The following is a 16,067-nucleotide window of genomic DNA, read 5'->3' as shown; positions in this document are numbered from 1 at the left end:
ATGCCCAGTGACTGCCCCTGTACACACGTTATATACTGTACACATGTAGTATACGGTCAGTGTGTATGTATGATCAGTATATAACTGCTGTCGCTTTTCCAGGTGATTATTGCGCTGGCTGAGAAGAATCGCTCCCATATACCGTACAGAAACTCCATGATGACCTCGGTGCTGCGGGACAGCCTCGGGGGGAACTGTATGACCACCATGATCGCCACCCTGTCCTTAGACAAGAGTAACATTGATGTAAGTGTTTGAGCGGAGTGCGGCTCGGTCTCCGTCCGGTCGCCATCATTCCTGTATATCGGCACCATTCTGTGCAGGCGGCGTGTGGCCCCCAGTGGCTGATCCGGGCGGCTCCGGGCCCCACAGTGCCGCTGTATCATGTAGCTGGTAGGAGATGAGTTACAGACATTGTCTCCGGAAGGAGGATGAGATTGTAATAAAATCCTGTAAGAATCTCGTCCGTTCATCTAATGTCTGTGATCTGCCGCAGGAATCCATCTCCACCTGTCGCTTTGCACAAAGAGTCTCTCTGATCAAGAATGAAGCCGTGCTCAACGAGGAGATCGACCCGCAGCTGGTAAGAATATTCCCGCCTGCATGCTACTGAGCTGAAATCCTCTGTGCTGCGGGGAAAGCACATGCTTGATAGCTCTGCTGCTGTAGTCGTGCACATGGGGAGAGTACGTTACTTCCCACACAGATTGTTTGTTTCTTCTTGATGTTTCTCAGATAATCGTGCGTCTGAAGAAGCAAATTCAGTTATTTAAAGATGAGATCGCCCTGATCACTGGAGAAGAGAGGACGACAGAGCTCACCCCCGACGAGCTGCAGAGGTACCGCACCCCACATGTATCTAATCCTCTCCTGTGTGATACTGTCTGCTGAGCTGTATCTAATCCTATCCTGTGTGATACTGTCTGCTGAGCCGTGTATCTAATCCTATCCTGTGTAATGCTGTCTGCTGAGCTGTGTATCTAATCCTATCCTGTGTGATACCGTCTGCTGAGCCATGTATCTAATCCTGTCCTGTGTGATACTGTCTGCTGAGCTGCATCTGATCCTCACCTGTGTGATACTGTCTGCTGAGCCGTGTATCTAATCCTCTCCTGTGTGATACGGTCTGCTGAGCCGTGTATCTGATCCTCTCCTGTGTGATACTGTCTGCGGAGCCGTGTATCTAATCCTATCCTGTGTGATACTGTCTGCTGAGCTGTGTATCTAATCCTCCTGTGTGATACTGACTGCTGAGCCGTGTATCTAATCCTATCCTGTGTGATACTGTCTGCTGAGCTGTGTATCTAATCCTATCCTGTGTGATACCGTCTGCTGAGCTGTGTATCTAATCCTATCCTGTGATACTGTCTGCTGAGCTGTGTATTTAATGTTATCCTGTGTGATACTGTCTGCTGAGCCGTGTATCTAATCCTATCCTGTGTGATACTGTCTGCTGAGCTGTGTATCTAATCCTATCCTGTGTGATACTGTCTGCTGAGCTGTGTATCTAATCCTATCCTGTGTGATACCGTCTGCTGAGCTGTGTATCTAATCCTATCCTGTGTGATACTGTCTGCTGAGCTGGGCATCTAATCCTCTCCTGTGTGATACCGTCTGCTGAGCTGTGTATCTAATGTTATCCTGTGTGATACTGTCTGCTGAGCCGTGTATCTAATCCTATCCTGTGTGATACTGTCTGCTGAGCTGTGTATCTAATCCTACCCTGTGTGATACTGTCTGCTGGGCTGTGTATCTAATCCAATCCTGTGTGATACTGTCTGCTGAGCCGTGTATCTAATCCTCTCCTGTGTGATACTGTCTGCTGAGCTGTGTATCTAATCCTCTCCTGTGTCATAATGACTGCTGAGCTTGTTGTACACGGAGGTTGTACATGGAGCCTGTATGGCGGCACACGGAGGTTGTACATGGAGCCTGTGTGGCGGCACACGCAGGTTGGACATGGAGCCTGTGTGGCGGCACACGGAGGTTGTACATGGAGCCTGTATGGCGGCACACGGAGGTTGTACATGGAGCCTGTATGGCGGCACATGGAGGTTGAACATGAAGCCTGTGTGGCGGCACACGCAGGTTGGACATGGAGCCTGTATGGCGGCACACGGAGGTTGTACATGGAGCCTGTATGGCGGCACACGGAGGTTGTACATGGAGCCTGTATGGCGGCACAGGGAGGTTGTACATGGAGCCTGTATGGCGGCACACGGAGGTTGTACATGGAGCCTGTATGGCGGCACACGGAGGTTGTACATGGAGCCTGTATGGCGGCATACGGAGGTTGTACATGAAGCCTGTGTGGCGGCACACGCAGGTTGGACATGGAGCCTGTATGGCGGCACACGGAGGTTGTACATGGAGCCTGTATGGCGGCACATGGAGGTTGAACATGAAGCCTGTGTGGCGGCACATGCAGGTTGGACATGGAGCCTGTATGGCGGCTCACGGAGATTGGACATGGAGCCTGTATGGCGGCACACGGAGGTTGTACACGGAGCCTGTATGGCGGCATACGGAGGTTGTACATGAAGCCTGTGTGGCGGCACACGCAGGTTGGACATGGAGCCTGTATGGCGGCACACGGAGTTTGGACATGGAGCCTGTATGGCGGCACACGGAGGTTGTACATGGAGCCTTTATGGCGGCACACGGAGGTTGTACATGGAGCCTGTATGGCGGCATACGGAGGTTGTATATGAAGCCTGTGTGGCGGCACACGCAGGTTGGACATGGAGCCTGCATGGCGGCACACGGAGGTTGTACATGGAGCCTGTATGGCGGCACACGGAGGTTGTACATGGAGCCTGTATGGCGGCACACGGAGGTTGGACATGGAGCCTGTATGGCGGCACACGGAGGTTGTACATGGAGCCTGTATGGCGGCATACGGAGGTTGTATATGAAGCCTGTGTGGCGGCACACGCAGGTTGGACATGGAGCCTGCATGGCGGCACACGGAGGTTGTACATGGAGCCTGTATGGCGGCACACGGAGGTTGGACATGGAGCCTGTATGGCGGCACACGGAGGTTGTACATGAAGCCTGTGTGGCGGCACACGCAGGTTGGACATGGAGCCTCTATGGCGGCATGCCGGCACACAGAGGTTGTACATGGAGCCTGTATGGCGGCACACGGAGGTTGTACATGGAACCTGTATGGCGGCACACGGAGGTTGTACATGGAGCCTGTATGGCGGCACACGGAGGTTGTACATGGAGCCTGTATGGCGGCACACGGAGGTTGTACATGGAGCCTGTATGGCGGCACAGGGAGGTTGTACATGGAGCCCTGTGTTTCTCCTGTGTGCAATAATTATTCTAGAATGTTAAAGCATCTGTTGATCTGGATTTTGACCGTCTTTTGATATTTATCAGCGCACCATTTTTTTTTCTTCCAGGCTGGAGGAGCAGCTCTACGATTTCTTGGGTGACAAGAACCCTGAAAGTAGTCTGGACGTGGGGGCCGACATGCGGAGGATCCAGTATAGTTTTGCTTTTTTTAAGGTACCACAGTGTAGCACGGTGAGCTGTGCAGGGGGGAGAGGGGGCCGCACACAACACAACAGCTCCGTGCAGAGGGTCTCGACTCTCATGTGCACACTGGTGTACAGACCCCGATACATAATATTATCAATCTCCATTATTGTTGTTGAATGCGGCTGTGGTCTGAGCTCTATGCAGCCGCTCATGTTCTCCCCTCCATGTCTGTATGAGGCTCTGTGCGGCCGCTCATGTCCTCTCTCCTCCATGTCTGTATGGGGCTCTGTGCGGCCGCTCATGTTCTCCCCTCCATGTCTGTATGGGGCTCTGTGCGGCCGCTCATGTTCTCCCCTCCATGTCTGTATGGGGCTCTGTGCGGCCGCTCATGTTCTCCCCTCCATGTCTGTATGGGGCTCTGTGCGGCCGCTCATGTTCTCTCCTCCATGTCTGTATGAGGCTCTGTGCGGCCGCTCATGTTCTCCCCTCCATGTCTGTATGGGGCTCTGTGCGGCCGCTCATGTTCTCCCCTCCATGTCTGTATGGGGCTCTGTGCGGCCGCTCATGTTCTCTCCTCCATGTCTGTATGGGGCTCTGTGCGGCCGCTCATGTTCTCTCCTCCATGTCTGTATGGGGCTCTGTGCGGCCGCTCATGTTCTCTCCTCCATGTCTGTATGGGGCTCTGTGCGGCCGCTCATGTTCTCTCCTCCATGTCTGTATGGGGCTCTGTGCGGCCGCTCATGTTCTCTCCTCCATGTCTGTATGGGGCTCTGTGCGGCCGCTCATGTTCTCTCCTCCATGTCTGTATGGGGCTCTGTGCGGTCGCTCATGTTCTCTCCTCCATGTCTGTATGGGGCTCTGTGCGGCCGCTCATGTTCTCCTCTCCATGTCTGTATGGGGCTCTGTGCGGCCGCTCATGTTCTCTCCTCCATGTCTGTATGGGGCTCTGTGCGGCCGCTCATGTTCTCTCCTCCATGTCTGTATGGGGCTCTGTGCGGCCGCTCATGTTCTCTCCTCCATGTCTGTATGGGGTTCTGTGCAGCCGCTCATGTTCTCCTCCATGTCTGTATGGGGCTCTGTGTGGCCGCTCATGTTCTCCCCTCTATGTCTGTATGGGGCTGTGTGTGGCCGCTCATGTTCTCTCCTCCATGTCTGTATGAGGCTCTGTGCGGCCGCTCATGTTCTCCCCTCCATGTCTGTATGGGGCTCTGTGCGGCCGCTCATGTTCTCCCCTCCATGTCTGTATGGGGCTCTGTGCGGCCGCTCATGTTCTCTCCTCCATGTCTGTATGGGGCTCTGTGCGGCCGCTCATGTTCTCTCCTCCATGTCTGTATGGGGCTCTGTGCGGCCGCTCATGTTCTCCCCTCCATGTCTGTATGGGGCTCTGTGCGGCCGCTCATGTTCTCTCCTCCATGTCTGTATGGGGCTCTGTGCGGCCGCTCATGTTCTCTCCTCCATGTCTGTATGGGGCTCTGTGCGGCTGCTCATGTTCTCTCCTCCATGTCTGTATGGGGCTCTGTGCGGCCGCTCATGTTCTCTCCTCCATGTCTGTATGGGGCTCTGTGCGGCCGCTCATGTTCTCTCCTCCATGTCTGTATGGGGCTCTGTGTGGCCGCTCATGTTCTCTCCTCCATGTCTGTATGAGGCTCTGTGTGGCCGCTCATGTTCTTTCCTCCATGTCTGTATGGGGCTCTGTGCGGCCGCTCATGTTCTCTCCTCCATGTCTGTATGAGGCTCTGTGCGGCCGCTCATGTTCTCTCCTCCATGTCTGTATGAGGCTCTGTGCGGCCGCTCATGTTCTCTCCTCCATGTCTGTATGGGGCTCTGTGCGGTCGCTCATGTTCTCTCCTCCATGTCTGTATGAGGCTCTGTGCGGCCGCTCATGTTCTCTCCTCCATGTCTGTATGAGGCTCTGTGCGGCCGCTCATGTTCTCTCCTCCATGTCTGTATGGGGCTCTGTGCGGCCGCTCATGTTCTCTCTCCTTCATGTCTGTATGAGGCTCTGTGCGGCCGCTCATGTTCTCTCCTCCATGTCTGTATGAGGCTCTGTGCGGCCGCTCATGTTCTCTCCTCCATGTCTGTATGGGGCTCTGTGCGGTCGCTCATGTTCTCTCCTCCATGTCTGTATGGGGCTCTGTGCGGCCGCTCATGTTCTCTCCTCCATGTCTGTATGGGGCTCTGTGCGGTCGCTCATGTTCTCCCCTCCATGTCTGTATTGGGCTCTGTGCGGCCGCTCATGTCCTCTCTCCTCCATGTCTGTATGGGGCTCTGTGCGGCCGATCATGTTCTCCCCTCCATGTCTGTATGGGGCTCTGTGTGGTCGCTCATGTTCTCTCCTCCATGTCTGTATGGGGCTCTGTGCGGCCGCTTATGTTCTCCCCTCCATGTCTGTATGGGGCTCTGTGCGGCCGCTCATGTTCTCTCTCCTTCATGTCTGTATGGGGCTCTGTGCGGCCGCTCATGTTCTCTCCTCCATGTCTGTATGAGGCTCTGTGCGGCCGCTCATGTTCTCTCTCCTTCATGTCTGTATGGGGCTCTGTGCGGCCGCTCATGTTCTCTCCTCCATGTCTGTATGGGGCTCTGTGCGGCCGCTCATGTTCTCCCCTCCATGTCTGTATGGGGCTCTGTGCAGCCGCTCATGTTCTCCCCTCCATGTCTGTATGGGGCTCTGTGCAGCCGCTCATGTTCTCTCCTCCATGTCTGTATGGGGCTCTGTGCGGTCGCTCATGTTCTCCCCTCCATGTCTGTATTGGGCTCTGTGCGGCCGCTCATGTCCTCTCTCCTCCATGTCTGTATGGGGCTCTGTGCGGCCGCTCATGTTCTCCCTCCATGTCTGTATGGGGCTCTGTGCGGCCGCTCATGTTCTCCCCTCCATGTCTGTATGGGGCTCTGTGCGGCCGCTCATGTTCTCTCCTCCATGTCTGTATGGGGCTCTGTGCAGCCGCTCATGTTCTCTCCTCCATGTCTGTATGGGGCTCTGTGCGGCCGCTCATGTTCTCTCCTCCATATCTGTATGGGGCTCTGTGCGGCCGCTCATGTTCTCCCCTCCATGTCTGTATGGGGCTCTGTGCGGCCTCTCATGTTCTCTCCTCCATGTCTGTATGGGGCTCTGTGCGGCCGCTCATGTTCTCCCCTCCATGTCTGTATGGGGCTCTGTGCGGCCTCTCATGTTCTCTCCTCCATGTCTGTATGGAGCTCTGTGCGGCCGCTCATGTTCTCTCCTCCATGTCTGTATGGGGCTCTGTGCGGCCGCTCATGTTCTCTCCTCCATGTCTGTATGGGGCTCTGTGCGGTCGCTCATGTTCTCCCCTCCATGTCTGTATTGGGCTCTGTGCGGCCGCTCATGTCCTCTCTCCTCCATGTCTGTATGGGGCTCTGTGCGGCCGCTCATGTTCTCCTCCATGTCTGTATGGGGCTCTGTGCGGCCGCTCATGTTCTCTCTTCCATGTCTGAATGGGGCTCTGTGCGGCCGATCATGTTCTCCCCTCCATGTCTTTATGGGGCTCTGTGCGGCCGCTCATGTTCTCCTCCATATCTGTATGAGGCTGTGCGGCCGCTCATGTTCCCTCCTCCATGTCTGTATGGGGCTCTGTGCGGCCGCTCATGTTCTCTCCTCCATGTCTGTATGGGGCTCTGTGCGGCCGCTCATGTTCTCTCCTCCATGTCTGTATGAGGCTCTGTGCGGCCGCTCATGTTCTCCCCTCCATGTCTGTATGGGGCTCTGTGCGGCCGCTCATGTTCTCTCCTCCATGTCTGTATGGGGCTCTGTGCGGCCGCTCATGTTCTCCCTCCATGTCTGTATGGGGCTCTGTGCGGCCGCTCATGTTCTCTCCTCCATGTCTGTATGGGGCTCTGTGCGGCCGCTCATGTTCTCTCCTCCATGTCTGTATGGGGCTCTGTGCGGCCGCTCATGTTCCCTCCTCCATGTCTGTATGGGGCTCTGTGCGGCTGCTCATGTTCTCCCCTCCATGTCTGTATGGGGCTCTGTACGGCCGCTCATGTTCTCTCCTCCATGTCTGTATGGGGCTCTGTGCGGCCGCTCATGTTCTCCCTCCATGTCTGTATGGGGCTCTGTGCGGCCTCTCATGTTCTCTCCTCCATGTCTGTATGTGGCTCTGTGCGGCCGCTTATGTTCTCCCCTCCATGTCTGTATGGGGCTCTGTGCGGCCGCTTATGTTCTCCCCTCCATGTCTGTATGGGGCTCTGTGCGGCCGCTCATGTTCTCTCCTCCATGTCTGTATGAGGCTCTGTGTGGCCGCTCATGTTCTCTCCTCCATGTCTGTATGAGGCTCTGTGTGGCCGCTCATGTTCTCTCCTCCATGTCTGTATGGGGCTCTGTGTGGCCTCTCATGTTCTCTCCTCCATGTCTGTATGGGGCTCTGTGCGGCCGCTCATGTTCTCTCCTCCATGTCTGTATGGGGCTCTGTGCGGCCGCTCATGTCCTCTCTCCTCCATGTCTGTATGGGGCTCTGTGCGGCCGCTCATGTTCTCCCCTCCATGTCTGTATGGGGCTCTGTGCGGCCGCTCATGTTCTCCCCTCCATGTCTGTATGGGGCCCTGTGCGGCCGCTCATGTTCTCTCCTCCATGTCTGTATGGGGCTCTGTGCGGCCGATCATGTTCTCCCCTCCATGTCTTTATGGGGCTCTGTGCGGCCGCTCATGTTCTCCTCCATATCTGTATGAGGCTGTGCGGCCGCTCATGTTCCCTCCTCCATGTCTGTATGGGGCTCTGTGCGGCCGCTCATGTTCTCTCCTCCATGTCTGTATGGGGCTCTGTGCGGCCGCTCATGTTCTCTCCTCCATGTCTGTATGGGGCTCTGTGCGGCCGCTCATGTTCTCTCCTCCATGTCTGTATGGGGCTCTGTGCGGCCGCTCATGTTCTCTCCTCCATGTCTGTATGGGGTTCTGTGCGGCCGCTCATGTTCTCTCCTCCATGTCTGTATGGGGTTCTGTGCGGCCGCTCATGTTCTCTCCTCCATGTCTGTATGGGGCTCTGTGCGGCCGCTTATGTTCTCCCCTCCATGTCTGTATGGGGTTCTGTGCGGCCGCTCATGTTCTCTCCTCCATGTCTGTATGGGGCTCTGTGCGGCCGCTCATGTTCTCTCCTCCATGTCTGTATGGGGCTCTGTGCGGCCGCTCATGTTCTCCCCTCCATGTCTGTATGGGGCTCTGTACGGCCGCTCATGTTCTCTCCTCCATGTCTGTATGGGGCTCTGTGCGGCCGCTCATGTTCTCTCCTCCATGTCTGTATGGGGCTCTGTGTGGCCGCTCATGTTCTCCTCCATGTCTGTATGGGGCTCTGTGCGGCCGCTCATGTTCTCTCCTCCATGTCTGTATGAGGCTCTGTGCGGCCGCTCTTGTTCTCTCCTCCATGTCTGTATGGGGCTCTGTGCGGCCGCTCATGTTCTCCCTCCATGTCTGTATGGGGCTCTGTGCAGCCTCTCATGTTCTCTCCTCCATGTCTGTATGGGGCTCTGTGCGGCCGCTTATGTTCTCCCCTCCATGTCTGTATGGGGCTCTGTGCGGCCGCTTATGTTCTCCCCTCCATGTCTGTATGGGGCTCTGTGCGGCCGCTCATGTTCTCTCCTCCATGTCTGTATGAGGCTCTGTGCGGCCGCTCATGTTCTCTCCTCCATGTCTGTATGGGGCTCTGTGTGGCCGCTCATGTTCTCTCCTCCATGTCTGTATGGGGCTCTGTGCGGTCGCTCATGTTCTCCCCTCCATGTCTGTATTGGGCTCTGTGCGGCCGCTCATGTCCTCTCTCCTCCATGTCTGTATGGGGCTCTGTGCGGCCGATCATGTTCTCCCCTCCATGTCTGTATGGGGCTCTGTGCGGTCGCTCATGTTCTCTCCTCCATGTCTGTATGGGGCTCTGTGCGGCCGCTTATGTTCTCCCCTCCATGTCTGTATGGGGCTCTGTGCGGCCGCTCATGTTCTCTCTCCTTCATGTCTGTATGGGGCTCTGTGCGGCCGCTCATGTTCTCTCCTCCATGTCTGTATGAGGCTCTGTGCGGCCGCTCATGTTCTCTCTCCTTCATGTCTGTATGGGGCTCTGTGCGGCCGCTCATGTTCTCTCCTCCATGTCTGTATGGGGCTCTGTGCGGCCGCTCATGTTCTCCCCTCCATGTCTGTATGGGGCTCTGTGCAGCCGCTCATGTTCTCCCCTCCATGTCTGTATGGGGCTCTGTGCAGCCGCTCATGTTCTCTCCTCCATGTCTGTATGGGGCTCTGTGTGGCCTCTCATGTTCTCTCCTCCATGTCTGTATGGGGCTCTGTGCGGTCGCTCATGTTCTCCCCTCCATGTCTGTATTGGGCTCTGTGCGGCCGCTCATGTCCTCTCTCCTCCATGTCTGTATGGGGCTCTGTGCGGCCGCTCATGTTCTCCCTCCATGTCTGTATGGGGCTCTGTGCGGCCGCTCATGTTCTCCCCTCCATGTCTGTATGGGGCTCTGTGCGGCCGCTCATGTTCTCTCCTCCATGTCTGTATGGGGCTCTGTGCAGCCGCTCATGTTCTCTCCTCCATGTCTGTATGGGGCTCTGTGCGGCCGCTCATGTTCTCTCCTCCATATCTGTATGGGGCTCTGTGCGGCCGCTCATGTTCTCCCCTCCATGTCTGTATGGGGCTCTGTGCGGCCTCTCATGTTCTCTCCTCCATGTCTGTATGGGGCTCTGTGCGGCCGCTCATGTTCTCCCCTCCATGTCTGTATGGGGCTCTGTGCGGCCTCTCATGTTCTCTCCTCCATGTCTGTATGGAGCTCTGTGCGGCCGCTCATGTTCTCTCCTCCATGTCTGTATGGGGCTCTGTGCGGCCGCTCATGTTCTCTCCTCCATGTCTGTATGGGGCTCTGTGCGGTCGCTCATGTTCTCCCCTCCATGTCTGTATTGGGCTCTGTGCGGCCGCTCATGTCCTCTCTCCTCCATGTCTGTATGGGGCTCTGTGCGGCCGCTCATGTTCTCCTCCATGTCTGTATGGGGCTCTGTGCGGCCGCTCATGTTCTCTCTTCCATGTCTGAATGGGGCTCTGTGCGGCCGATCATGTTCTCCCCTCCATGTCTTTATGGGGCTCTGTGCGGCCGCTCATGTTCTCCTCCATATCTGTATGAGGCTGTGCGGCCGCTCATGTTCCCTCCTCCATGTCTGTATGGGGCTCTGTGCGGCCGCTCATGTTCTCTCCTCCATGTCTGTATGGGGCTCTGTGCGGCCGCTCATGTTCTCTCCTCCATGTCTGTATGAGGCTCTGTGCGGCCGCTCATGTTCTCCCCTCCATGTCTGTATGGGGCTCTGTGCGGCCGCTCATGTTCTCTCCTCCATGTCTGTATGGGGCTCTGTGCGGCCGCTCATGTTCTCCCTCCATGTCTGTATGGGGCTCTGTGCGGCCGCTCATGTTCTCTCCTCCATGTCTGTATGGGGCTCTGTGCGGCCGCTCATGTTCTCTCCTCCATGTCTGTATGGGGCTCTGTGCGGCCGCTCATGTTCCCTCCTCCATGTCTGTATGGGGCTCTGTGCGGCTGCTCATGTTCTCCCCTCCATGTCTGTATGGGGCTCTGTACGGCCGCTCATGTTCTCTCCTCCATGTCTGTATGGGGCTCTGTGCGGCCGCTCATGTTCTCCCTCCATGTCTGTATGGGGCTCTGTGCGGCCTCTCATGTTCTCTCCTCCATGTCTGTATGTGGCTCTGTGCGGCCGCTTATGTTCTCCCCTCCATGTCTGTATGGGGCTCTGTGCGGCCGCTTATGTTCTCCCCTCCATGTCTGTATGGGGCTCTGTGCGGCCGCTCATGTTCTCTCCTCCATGTCTGTATGAGGCTCTGTGTGGCCGCTCATGTTCTCTCCTCCATGTCTGTATGAGGCTCTGTGTGGCCGCTCATGTTCTCTCCTCCATGTCTGTATGGGGCTCTGTGTGGCCTCTCATGTTCTCTCCTCCATGTCTGTATGGGGTTCTGTGCGGCCGCTCATGTTCTCTCCTCCATGTCTGTATGGGGCTCTGTGCAGCCGCTCATGTTCTCCCCTCCATGTCTGTATGGGGCTCTGTGCAGCCGCTCATGTTCTCTCCTCCATGTCTGTATGGAGCTCTGTGCGGCCGCTCATGTTCTCTCCTCCATGTCTGTATGGGGCTCTGTGCGGCCGCTCATGTTCTCTCCTCCATGTCTGTATGGGGCTCTGTGCGGCCGCTCATGTTCTCTCCTCCATGTCTGTATGGGGCTCTGTGCGGCCGCTCATGTTCTCTCCTCCATGTCTGTATGGGGCTCTGTGCGGCCGCTCATGTTCTCTCCTCCATGTCTGTATGGGGCTCTGTGCGGTCGCTCATGTTCTCCCCTCCATGTCTGTATGGGGCTCTGTGCGGCCGCTCATGTTCTCTCCTCCATGTCTGTATGGAGCTCTGTGCGGCCGCTCATGTTCTCTCCTCCATGTCTGTATGGGGCTCTGTGCGGCCGCTCATGTTCTCTCCTCCATGTCTGTATGGGGCTCTGTGCGGTCGCTCATGTTCTCCCCTCCATGTCTGTATGGGGCTCTGTGCGGCCGCTCATGTTCTCTCCTCCATGTCTGTATGGGGCTCTGTGCGGCCGCTCATGTCCTCTCTCCTCCATGTCTGTATGGGGCTCTGTGCGGCCGCTCATGTTCTCCCCTCCATGTCTGTATGGGGCTCTGTGCGGCCGCTCATGTTCTCCCCTCCATGTCTGTATGGGGCCCTGTGCGGCCGCTCATGTTCTCTCCTCCATGTCTGTATGGGGCTCTGTGCGGCCGATCATGTTCTCCCCTCCATGTCTTTATGGGGCTCTGTGCGGCCGCTCATGTTCTCTCCTCCATGTCTGTATGAGGCTCTGTGCGGCCGCTCTTGTTCTCTCCTCCATGTCTGTATGGGGCTCTGTGCGGCCGCTCATGTTCTCCCTCCATGTCTGTATGGGGCTCTGTGCGGCCTCTCATGTTCTCTCCTCCATGTCTGTATGGGGCTCTGTGCGGCCGCTTATGTTCTCCCCTCCATGTCTGTATGGGGCTCTGTGCGGCCGCTTATGTTCTCCCCTCCATGTCTGTATGGGGCTCTGTGCGGCCGCTCATGTTCTCTCCTCCATGTCTGTATGAGGCTCTGTGCGGCCGCTCATGTTCTCTCCTCCATGTCTGTATGGGGCTCTGTGTGGCCGCTCATGTTCTCTCCTCCATGTCTGTATGGGGCTCTGTGCGGTCGCTCATGTTCTCCCCTCCATGTCTGTATTGGGCTCTGTGCGGCCGCTCATGTCCTCTCTCCTCCATGTCTGTATGGGGCTCTGTGCGGCCGATCATGTTCTCCCCTCCATGTCTGTATGGGGCTCTGTGCGGTCGCTCATGTTCTCTCCTCCATGTCTGTATGGGGCTCTGTGCGGCCGCTCATGTTCTCTCTCCTTCATGTCTGTATGGGGCTCTGTGCGGCCGCTCATGTTCTCTCCTCCATGTCTGTATGGGGCTCTGTGCGGCCGCTCATGTTCTCCCCTCCATGTCTGTATGGGGCTCTGTGCAGCCGCTCATGTTCTCCCCTCCATGTCTGTATGGGGCTCTGTGCAGCCGCTCATGTTCTCTCCTCCATGTCTGTATGGGGCTCTGTGTGGCCTCTCATGTTCTCTCCTCCATGTCTGTATGGGGCTCTGTGCGGTCGCTCATGTTCTCCCCTCCATGTCTGTATTGGGCTCTGTGCGGCCGCTTATGTCCTCTCTCCTCCATGTCTGTATGGGGCTCTGTGCGGCCGCTCATGTTCTCCCTCCATGTCTGTATGGGGCTCTGTGCGGCCGCTCATGTTCTCCCCTCCATGTCTGTATGGGGCTCTGTGCGGCCGCTCATGTTCTCTCCTCCATGTCTGTATGGGGCTCTGTGCAGCCGCTCATGTTCTCTCCTCCATGTCTGTATGGGGCTCTGTGCGGCCGCTCATGTTCTCTCCTCCATATCTGTATGGGGCTCTGTGCGGCCGCTCATGTTCTCCCCTCCATGTCTGTATGGGGCTCTGTGCGGCCTCTCATGTTCTCTCCTCCATGTCTGTATGGGGCTCTGTGCGGCCGCTCATGTTCTCCCCTCCATGTCTGTATGGGGCTCTGTGCGGCCTCTCATGTTCTCTCCTCCATGTCTGTATGGAGCTCTGTGCGGCCGCTCATGTTCTCTCCTCCATGTCTGTATGGGGCTCTGTGCGGCCGCTCATGTTCTCTCCTCCATGTCTGTATGGGGCTCTGTGCGGTCGCTCATGTTCTCCCCTCCATGTCTGTATTGGGCTCTGTGCGGCCGCTCATGTCCTCTCTCCTCCATGTCTGTATGAGGCTCTGTGCGGCCGCTCATGTTCTCTCCTCTATGTCTGTATGGGGCTCTGTGCGGCCGCTCATGTTCTCTCCTCCATGTCTGTATGGGGCTCTGTGCGGTCGCTCATGTTCTCCCCTCCATGTCTGTATTGGGCTCTGTGCGGCCGCTCATGTCCTCTCTCCTCCATGTCTGTATGGGGCTCTGTGCGGCCGCTCATGTTCTCCTCCATGTCTGTATGGGGCTCTGTGCGGCCGCTCATGTTCTCTCTTCCATGTCTGAATGGGGCTCTGTGCGGCCGATCATGTTCTCCCCTCCATGTCTTTATGGGGCTCTGTGCGGCCGCTCATGTTCTCCTCCATATCTGTATGAGGCTGTGCGGCCGCTCATGTTCCCTCCTCCATGTCTGTATGGGGCTCTGTGCGGCCGCTCATGTTCTCTCCTCCATGTCTGTATGGGGCTCTGTGCGGCCGCTCATGTTCTCTCCTCCATGTCTGTATGAGGCTCTGTGCGGCCGCTCATGTTCTCCCCTCCATGTCTGTATGGGGCTTTGTGCGGCCGCTCATGTTCTCTCCTCCATGTCTGTATGGGGCTCTGTGCGGCCGCTCATGTTCTCCCTCCATGTCTGTATGGGGCTCTGTGCGGCCGCTCATGTTCTCTCCTCCATGTCTGTATGGGGCTCTGTGCGGCCGCTCATGTTCTCTCCTCCATGTCTGTATGGGGCTCTGTGCGGCCGCTCATGTTCCCTCCTCCATGTCTGTATGGGGCTCTGTGCGGCTGCTCATGTTCTCCCCTCCATGTCTGTATGGGGCTCTGTACGGCCGCTCATGTTCTCTCCTCCATGTCTGTATGGGGCTCTGTGCGGCCGCTCATGTTCTCCCTCCATGTCTGTATGGGGCTCTGTGCGGCCTCTCATGTTCTCTCCTCCATGTCTGTATGTGGCTCTGTGCGGCCGCTTATGTTCTCCCCTCCATGTCTGTATGGGGCTCTGTGCGGCCGCTTATGTTCTCCCCTCCATGTCTGTATGGGGCTCTGTGCGGCCGCTCATGTTCTCTCCTCCATGTCTGTATGAGGCTCTGTGTGGCCGCTCATGTTCTCTCCTCCATGTCTGTATGAGGCTCTGTGTGGCCGCTCATGTTCTCTCCTCCATGTCTGTATGGGGCTCTGTGTGGCCTCTCATGTTCTCTCCTCCATGTCTGTATGGGGTTCTGTGCGGCCGCTCATGTTCTCTCCTCCATGTCTGTATGGGGCTCTGTGCAGCCGCTCATGTTCTCCCCTCCATGTCTGTATGGGGCTCTGTGCAGCCGCTCATGTTCTCTCCTCCATGTCTGTATGGAGCTCTGTGCGGCCGCTCATGTTCTCTCCTCCATGTCTGTATGGGGCTCTGTGCGGCCGCTCATGTTCTCTCCTCCATGTCTGTATGGGGCTCTGTGCGGCCGCTCATGTTCTCTCCTCCATGTCTGTATGGGGCTCTGTGCAGCCGCTCATGTTCTCCCCTCCATGTCTGTATGGGGCTCTGTGCAGCCGCTCATGTTCTCTCCTCCATGTCTGTATGGAGCTCTGTGCGGCCGCTCATGTTCTCTCCTCCATGTCTGTATGGGGCTCTGTGCGGCCGCTCATGTTCTCTCCTCCATGTCTGTATGGGGCTCTGTGCGGCCGCTCATGTTCTCTCCTCCATGTCTGTATGGGGCTCTGTGCGGCCGCTCATGTTCTCTCCTCCATGTCTGTATGGGGCTCTGTGCGGCCGCTCATGTTCTCTCCTCATGTCTGTATGGGGCTCTGTGCGGTCGCTCATGTTCTCCCCTTCATGTCTGTATGGGGCTCTGTGCGGCCGCTCATGTTCTCTCCTCCATGTCTGTATGGAGCTCTGTGCGGCCGCTCATGTTCTCTCCTCCATGTCTGTATGGGGCTCTGTGCGGCCGCTCATGTTCTCTCCTCCATGTCTGTATGGGGCTCTGTGCGGTCGCTCATGTTCTCCCCTCCATGTCTGTATGGGGCTCTGTGCGGCCGCTCATGTTCTCTCCTCCATGTCTGTATGGGGCTCTGTGCGGCCGCTCATGTCCTCTCTCCTCCATGTCTGTATGGGGCTCTGTGCGGCCGCTCATGTTCTCCCCTCCATGTCTGTATGGGGCTCTGTGCGGCCGCTCATCTTCTCCCCTCCATGTCTGTATGGGGCCCTGTGCGGCCGCTCATGTTCTCTCCTCCATGTCTGTATGGGGCTCTGTGCGGCCGATCATGTTCTCCCCTCCATGTCTTTATGGGGCTCTGTGCGGCCGCTCATGTTCTCCTCCATATCTGTATGAGGCTGTGCGGCCGCTCATGTTC

The 16,067-nt window shown here is 57.1% G+C and overlaps 1 protein-coding gene across 1 annotated transcript in view; it reads left to right on the top strand.

Annotated features, from left to right (window-relative positions):
* Positions 1–16,067, top strand: part of KIF6 (kinesin family member 6) — a 236,775-nt gene that overhangs the window by 50,359 nt on the left and 170,349 nt on the right. The window contains exons 8-11 of the mRNA XM_069768316.1: positions 103–246; positions 497–583; positions 736–839; positions 3,411–3,516. Of these exons, the coding sequence (XP_069624417.1) occupies positions 103–246; positions 497–583; positions 736–839; positions 3,411–3,516 (441 nt within the window). The remainder of the gene's footprint in view (positions 1–102; positions 247–496; positions 584–735; positions 840–3,410; positions 3,517–16,067) is intronic.

The sequence above is a fragment of the Ranitomeya imitator genome, chromosome 5 (assembly GCF_032444005.1).
Source record: "Ranitomeya imitator isolate aRanImi1 chromosome 5, aRanImi1.pri, whole genome shotgun sequence".
NCBI lineage: Eukaryota > Metazoa > Chordata > Amphibia > Anura > Dendrobatidae > Ranitomeya > Ranitomeya imitator.
This window is presented reverse-complemented; position numbering and strand designations above follow the sequence as displayed.